Source organism: Sardina pilchardus, chromosome 8 (assembly GCF_963854185.1).
Source record: "Sardina pilchardus chromosome 8, fSarPil1.1, whole genome shotgun sequence".
Classification (NCBI taxonomy): Eukaryota; Metazoa; Chordata; class Actinopteri; order Clupeiformes; family Clupeidae; genus Sardina; species Sardina pilchardus.
The window spans coordinates 21,320,419-21,328,508 of record NC_085001.1 but is presented as its reverse complement, the minus strand read 5'-3'; the positions used below and the strand labels follow the sequence as shown (position 1 = coordinate 21,328,508).

General features: G+C 47.3%; 1 protein-coding gene across 1 annotated transcript in view; it reads right to left on the bottom strand.

Annotated features, from left to right (window-relative positions):
- Positions 1–2,295: 2,295 nt before the first annotated feature.
- cspg4ba (chondroitin sulfate proteoglycan 4ba) overlaps positions 2,296–8,090 on the bottom strand; it is a 19,070-nt gene continuing 13,275 nt past the window's right edge. Inside the window, exons 6-8 of the mRNA XM_062543205.1 lie at positions 7,324–7,496; positions 6,282–6,465; positions 2,296–5,939 (exon numbers count right to left, since the gene is read on the bottom strand). Coding sequence (XP_062399189.1) covers positions 3,871–5,939; positions 6,282–6,465; positions 7,324–7,496 — 2,426 coding nt within the window. The 3' untranslated portion in view covers positions 2,296–3,870. The remainder of the gene's footprint in view (positions 5,940–6,281; positions 6,466–7,323; positions 7,497–8,090) is intronic.

The following is an 8,090-nucleotide window of genomic DNA, read 5'->3' as shown; positions in this document are numbered from 1 at the left end:
TATACTAGGAAACACAACAGATTTTTTTGCTTTATGTGTGCATTTTTTTTTTTACCGTATAGTCCGGGTGTCGAAGGCCCGAATTTTGGTGAACCTGGTTTTGTCAATGAAGTTTTCTCTTTGCTGTTTCTTGTTGCCTAGAGCTTACTCAATAACAATATGGAGGGTTCACACAGTGATATTCCTTGTTCAATTCGATATAAGACTCTTAAAACGCCAAATAAACCCACTTTTTCTTTCTGTTAAACGAATACATTTGAATGTTACTCTCGAAATTTGAAGTAAGTAAAGACTGAACTTTCCCCTCTCTGGATAAGCCCCTGATTTGAGCTCACATGGATACTAGAAAGCGCAACCAACCTGATTTATGCTCACGTGAATACTAGAAAACACAACCTGACTTCAGCTCGCATGAATACTACAAAACACAACTTGATTCTGCAGGGACTGTTTTTTTATGTGAGCATTTTGCATCTGCATGATTTCTGCATGATTTCAAGATGCAGCCTGAGAAGCTGTCAAATTAGGTTAGCGTTCACTCAGCAGCACCAGAGAAAAGATGTCTCTGTGTATCTCTCATAATGGCATGGGCACTCTTCTCCTTTTATAAGTGAACCCGTGTGACTCCTAAAAACCATCAGGGTTCTCGGAGTCAATCTCTGTCTGGTGGTGAGGTATTCTATGCTGTTAGTTTGCTGTTGAACTGTCCCTGCATCTTGCTCTCAAAAAGGAGGGCAAATTTGTTTCAGGGCTGAAAAGATTATTCTACATGGTTGTTTCACTTCCCAATTCTGCATTAACTTCAGTTCGTTCAGGAATGCACATCAGTGCATCGCATCACACACACACACACACACACACACATACACACACATCCACACACACACACCAGACACAGCGAATGGTCTATTTCAAGCCATAAAAGAAGAAAAAACGTGAAATGTGAGCTTTTGCAATTACTCTACAACAGGTCTCCTCTCTACAGCTGAGAGGACTGGAGGCAAGCCCAGGCTTGTGAGAAGGTGGCTATTAACAAAGACCTGCCCACTAAGCTAAGCTCCACATCAGTGCTCTGCTTAGATTGTGTTGTCCTCAAGCCACAAACCAGTAACACTTCAGTTACACATTATCACAGGTCATCTCTCCCCCCCCCCTCCCCCCTTCTCACCAGCCATGGAGTTGTTGACTCTATTACATTGGAAACCATGGATAACATTGCCATAGGATTAAAACAACTGAAATGTTCTTTAATAATTACTTATAGAGATCATTAATCTCACTGAGTCACTGAGTTTCTTTATGCCATTACTGATAGTGAAACACTGATAGCAGAGAAGTGGGCAGCTTTCAGTAGACCATAGCAAATAAAACAAATACGGTTCAGACACTTCACTCTTTAACATTTGGCAGGCATTTGAGAAGTCAGACTCATTTTCATACTGAAGCAGTGGGTACTTCCCTTTGTGTCACAGGGTCACCGCTTGAGCACATTGTGCAGTGCAGTGTTTAAGTAAACAAGTCTGAAATAGTTAGTGAAATGAGCAGGAGCCATCAGAACAAGTGCAAATTAAAGGCACGCTTCGGGGGTTTTGGGCACAACAACTTCTGTGGTCTGCAAGCAGCATTGCAGCACGCTCACAGCATGTCAGTGCCATTGACCCCATGTCTCTGGGATTCCAGAGCCTCATAGCTGGGTAAGTGTTTACATTCAAGTTCAAGGCCACTGTTTGAATTCTACTACTACTACTGTGTGAGTGCCAACAGTTGTGACAGCACGTGGTCAGTAGAGCTGACAAGATCGGTTATTTAATAGCGGGTGTCAGTGCTGTGGGTATGTGTGTTGGGACTCTACTTAAGGATACGCTCAAATGACAGTACAAAGCAGGGACTTAAAAAAAAAAAAAGCCAAACCATGCTAAGCCAATTCACTTTCAACAGTTCGTTTTCAAGCTTTTGACTGTTTAATACTCCTCAATTACAGAATAAATCACATAACATCTATTCACCATATCCGTCTGCGGTAGCTGGTGGTCTTGAGGAGGCATTCTTAGTCTTCACGATCACAGTAATTAACAGCAGGCAGAAAGACAAGTAATCATGATAATTATCCCTGGATTACTCTTCATATCTCCAGCCCTCATTATCTGCACGGTTCTGAAGTTCAGTGGGAGATCCAGATAAGAGAAGCCAGATGGTGTGGTGTGAGAAACTACAACGCTTGTGTGGAATTTACAATTTACTGTCCCTGGTCTGTGAACAAGCGAAAGTGAAAAAGACACCACAAATCACACATAATTTCATTAAAATATGTACATTTTTAATTAATACTCATAGATCAAAATAAATATAAGACAGCATATCAGTTAATTGATGCAAGCCTTTGACAGTATGCAAGTGTGATTTCCCCCCCCCCATAGACAGATATTTTTTGGCAGACTTGACAATAAACACTATGCAAGCCTTCAAGACAACACATAGGCCATTATTTAATTTGCAGCGGATGATGCTATGCTTCCGTACCAAAAGGAAGAGATAAGTGGTTCTGAATGTTCTTTGTAGTCTTTTAATACTCAGCAGTCATTCACCATGGATTCAGCATGGCTTAAAGGAGTGGTTCGCTATATGAAGATGAAATGTAACAAAACAAGCCTTAAAGGCGCGGCACCCGTCGACTCCCATCACGCTGATGTGCGTGGTGGGGATCTGCGGGACATCATAAATAAACATACATCAGATATCGCCTCTGATTCACTATCAGCCCGGGTAGAGGCTGGCACTACACAGTGAATACTGGAGGGAGGTTAAAGTGATGATGATGCTTTTCATACCTTCACAAATCAGTGCGGGTATTACAGTGATTGTTCTACGTTACATCGACTCAGTATAATAAAAAATAGCACAAATCGACATGATGCAGTCTCTATACAGAGGATTATTCCCATATATTAATTCCTGAGTTTACAAAAGAGATCCATACATAAAAAAGAATAACAAAATATCATAAAAAACATAAAAATATCATATTCACACCCATACAGTGTGAATCTAAAAGTGTTATCATTTTCAGTGTTAAAATAAAATATTTCTTGAGATTTATTAAGATTTAGGGTATAATGCAACCCCTTAATTTTCAAACATTGACAAAATGGCGGGGTGCCCTTGGGTACCTAGTGGTCATAACTTGACAGTCTGCACAATACATCAATAAGCCTTCCCTTATTCACTTCAGGCAGCTGACTGCTCATGTAATGGAGGTAGTAACTCAAAACTAGGTTGAAAACAAATGACACCTGCTCTTCCAGCCAGCCAGCAGCATAGAAAATGGAGACCAATCCTAGCCATTGCTAATACAATTTCAACTGGTGCCTTTGATTTGATTGTTTTTGACTTGGTTTCAAAATAGTACTTGTAATATCTTTCAAGAGTTCAGTGGTTTTGGAACAGTTTGATTGGTTCCACTTAACAGTCACATGCTGAAACATTTTGATACAAGTTAAAGAAATTATTTCCTATTTAGCTTCAATACAGTACCATAACAAGAACAATGTTTATTCCGCAACACAGATATAATGTTTGGTTAGTGTAGAACGATTCAGTAGTTTTTGTAAGTCAGCTTTAGCTTGAAGTGTTACCGTAGCCGTAAAAGCTTATCTTCAGAACCGCCATCACAAGGTGCATAAAGAATTACAGTTATGTGAGTGTTGTATCATGCACAGCAGAGCAAAGCTTGGAAAATACAGTAATGACCAAAGGTTATGGTACAGTAGATGAATGGTTAAGTCCAGCATATTTTGCACCAGCATCAGGAAGGGCTACAGAGTAGCCTGGTGCTAGTTAGTCCACTCCGATAGTCACAGCGCCACCTGCAGGTCATACCCAGTACTGGTTGCGCTGCAGGGTGGGTTTGGGGGTGCGGCAGAGCTGCTCGGCCTCGGCGTCCGTCCCTCCCCAGGAGCAGAGGGGCAGGGAGGCGTCCGAGGCCCCGTGAGGCCTTTCCGACATGGGGCTGCCGGGGCAACTGGGGCTAAGCGGGGTGACGGTCACCGTGGGGATGGCGGCGCTCCTCTCCGACTGGGCAGTGGGGCTCGGGGGGCAAGGGGAGGCCGTCAGGTCGGCTGCCGCATCGCTCCTCGTTGGGGCCTTCTTCTGCTGCTGCTGCTGCTGCTTCTTCTTCTTGCGGAGGTAGACGATGAACATGAGCAGGATGACCAGCAGCAGCAGGCAGGCCAGCACGGGCAGGATCACCAGCAGGGGGTTGGAGCTCTTCTGCGGGTAGGACTCCACGCGCACCGGCGTGTTCCTCATCACCGGAGCCACGTCGGGCTTCTCCTGCGGCGGCCGGGGGACGGTGGAGGCGGCCGCGGGGTCGGTCCGGTTCTGGCTCCCCCAGCGGTCGCGGCCCCGGTTCTTCGAGAGGAGCCGGGTGGACTGGCGCGGCGTGGCAGTGACGCCCGGCGCCGAGGTGGACAGGGAGAGAGCCAAGCCCGGGCCGGCGGCTGCCGAGGTGTGGTTGAGGACCGTCGGCCTGGTGGACTGGACGGGACTCATCGTCGTCGTGAAAAGCATCGCACTGTACGGCACGACAGTGAACATCATCTCTCCTCTGGCCGGGGGAACACTGTCCGCTTTTAAGACAAACACTAGCGAATCGTTCAGTTCCTGGATTCCTGTCAGGTTCGCTTTCACGTCGATGGCTACCTTCTCCTGCTCGAGATCGCGGGAGGTGAAAGACTCGAGCGGCGTGGCTCTCTTCCCGTGTTTCGTGGCTCTGACGACCTTCCCACACTTGGGATGGGCCAGGATTTCGAAGACGGGGTCGCTGCCGCTAAGAGCAGCCAACCGCGTGGCATTGAGGAAGCGCGTCTTGAGTTTGAACTGAACTCCGTTGGGCACCTGCAGTCTCTCCACGAACCGGACCCTGGGCGTCACCGAGATGTTGACCACCTGGCCCGTGAGGTTGGCCTCGGACGTGAAGGCGATGAACTCAAAGCTGTCCGTGGCCGAGGTGGAGTCCAGCATGTGGTAGACCAGCCTCTCGGCCTGCAGGTCCTCCTGGCTGAAAGACGACGACAATATGTCGTCCAGCAGGAGCTTCCCGTAACGCGGCGACTCTGTGACTCGATAGCGGATGGTGGCGTTCTTGCCGTTGGTCTCCGCCGCCAGCTGCGCCGAGGTGATGGTGGCGGTCGTCTCGCCCTGCTCCAGCAGCACGAGGCTGTTGTTGACGAGCGAGACCGTGATCTCGATCACCTCCAGATTGAAGAGCTTGTAAACGGGACGGTGGTGTCCGTCCGTGACGCTGAAGTAAAACACTCCCGATGCGGGCGACCCGTCTTGGACGAAGTAAAGCTGCCCGCTGTTGATCTGAGCCTGGGTGAAGGTCTGCACCGACACATTGAGCTTTCCTTCCATTGCCAGGAAGCCGTTGTTGGGCTGACTGATCACGGTGTACCGGATCTCCTCCGGAGGGTTATCCAGGTCCACCACATTCAGGTTGCCTTGGCCCAGTACTGCCATGTCGCCCTGTACAACCTTCAGACTTGGAGCTTTGGTCTTCAGCACGGGGGGCTGGTCGTTCACAGGCGTGACCGTGATGTTAAACGACTCCTGCACTACCTCGTCGTCATTCAGGGGGCGCTGTGTGGGCTTGCTCTTCAAGTTGAGGAAGACGTCGAACACGAAGCTGTCGCCGGTGCTCTCGGAGTTGTCGTGGTGGTAGGTGATGCCGTACTTGTTTAGGATAAACTGAGAGAAGTTGGGCTTCTCCTTGGTGACGTTCCGCTCGCCGACAACAATAAAACCGTGCTGGGGAAGGTTGGTGACCTGGTACCAGACCTCATAGGATTGGCGCTGTGACTCTGGACGCTTGGTGATGAGGTTGCTGCCGTCCAGCTTAGACTTGTCGATGACGACTTTATCTCCTTCCGTCACTACAGCACCTGGTGGCACACAAACAGCACATATTTTATGACATTTTACATACTGTACATACATTATGTATAGTTTACATAGTACTGATATTTTTTAAACAAGACTCTCCATATATACCCTTCAGCTTTCAAAAGAGAGCGTGAGTTCTGACTTCCTGTTAGCATTAAAGAAGCCATTCATTTAAATTCCTTTTGTAAATTCCGTTCCCAGAAAAGGCTAAAAGGTCAAACAGGGACGACTACAGCAATTACAACATGTTTCAGCACATCACCAAAGCCAGCTATTGAGTGCTGATAGGAACAAAAACAAAGATCAGACGATCTTACGCAACGTTTTAATGCTTGACGCACCTGTGTTTTTGAGGAGGAGGGAGCCGCGGCTGGGCCCGACGTTCTCGTACGAGATGTCGATGTTGAACGTCTGAGCCTCCAGGGAGGTGGGCGGCGATGACACAGAGAAACTCAACGTGTCCAGGGCTGTCCAGCCGACACTGTCCACGGACCTCTGCTCGTATAGCACCACACCCTCGTCCACCTGGAACACACACACACACACACACACACACACACACACACACACACACACACACACACACACACACACACACACACACACACACACACACACACACACACACACACACACACACACACACACACTCTGATATTAACATCAAGGCCAGCCTCTCCACCCAAACAAATCTAACAGCTTTATGTCATCATCAATACCATATCTTGCATCAACAGAACACCACCTCTTCAACTTCTCCTGTGACTGTGTTTTCCCCGCCCCCGTCTCAACAAATAATTAACGATTGTGTAAGTTAGTGTGTGTGTGTATGTGTGTGTGTGTGTGTGCTTGTGTGGAGGGGGGGACAGATGACTCATCTGGCAGAGGACTCAGATGGGATGGGAACCACACTCAATAATAATTCATAATTCATGGCCTCACACTGAGAGAGGAGGAAACAGAGATGGAGCGTGTGTGTGTGTGTGTGTGTGTGTGTGTGTGTGTGAGAGTGTGTGTGTGTGTGTGTGTGTGAGTGTGTGTGAGTGTGTGCGTGTGATTATGTGCGTGCACAAATGCACCGTGAGCTTGTGAGTGTATGTGTTGAGCCAATAATGTATGTACTGTGTGAAAGAGCTGTCATGTTTTACTGATTGTTTGTGTGCATGTGTCTCTCTGGATTAGTGTTTCTGTGTAGGCAATTACAAACCTGTGTGTGTGTGTGTGTGTGTGTGCGTGCATGCGTGCGTGCATGCGTGCGTGTATTTTCTAAGGAAATGTGAGAGTATACACACAAGTTTGGTCTTTTATACTGTGAATTTGTACTGTTTGTGCTTGTGTATATGACTAAGTGTGTGTGTGTGTGTGTGTGTGTTGAAACCTCACCATTGCTTGTGTGAACGAGGAGATGTCCTCGGTGGAGTTATCGGACAGCTGCGCCACCAGCCTGCCCAGTCTCGGGGGAGACGTCACCGTGTATGCGATGGTGCGGTTGGACGCGCCGCTCTTATCGTTGGTCACCGCCTGCAGGTCCTCTTTGGAAATGGCAGTGGTGGACCCTGCAGCAAGAGAAGAAAGCTCCGTGTAAGCTTTTATTAGCCACAGTGAGCCGATCGAAATAGAGGAGTTGTTGCACTCCCTGGAGTTGCAATCTCCCTTCTAACGCAGTTCAAAAACCGCACCGAGCATCTGATAGCCACAGGAGACGTCGACACTTTGCTGGAGTGAAAAATGTGTGTGAAAAAAAGGGAATGCGACGAGAAGAAAATGAAATTATCGCAGTCAGGGAGCGAGCTACAGTCTGTCACTATGTGTGAAATCACAAGCAGTGCGCCATATGTTTGCCGCAATAATTCTGTTATTTTAATGTGATGTGATATCCACTGCATTGAGATGGCACTTAGAGATGCAGGCCACAATAGAAACTCAGTTTTGCATAATGTTGTGGGCTCAACAGCCAATCAGATTACACCCCTCCCTTCAGAGCTAGATGGCCACGAGGAGCAATTTGCTGAATTGGAAAAAAAATAAAATAAAATGTTTTCATAACTACGGACTAAAAAGACTTAATGTATCTACCCTCATTGAGGTATGTTATTTTTTCTGCTAAGGAAATTTATTCCCTTCCAATATGCCACAAAAATGGGGCAGGC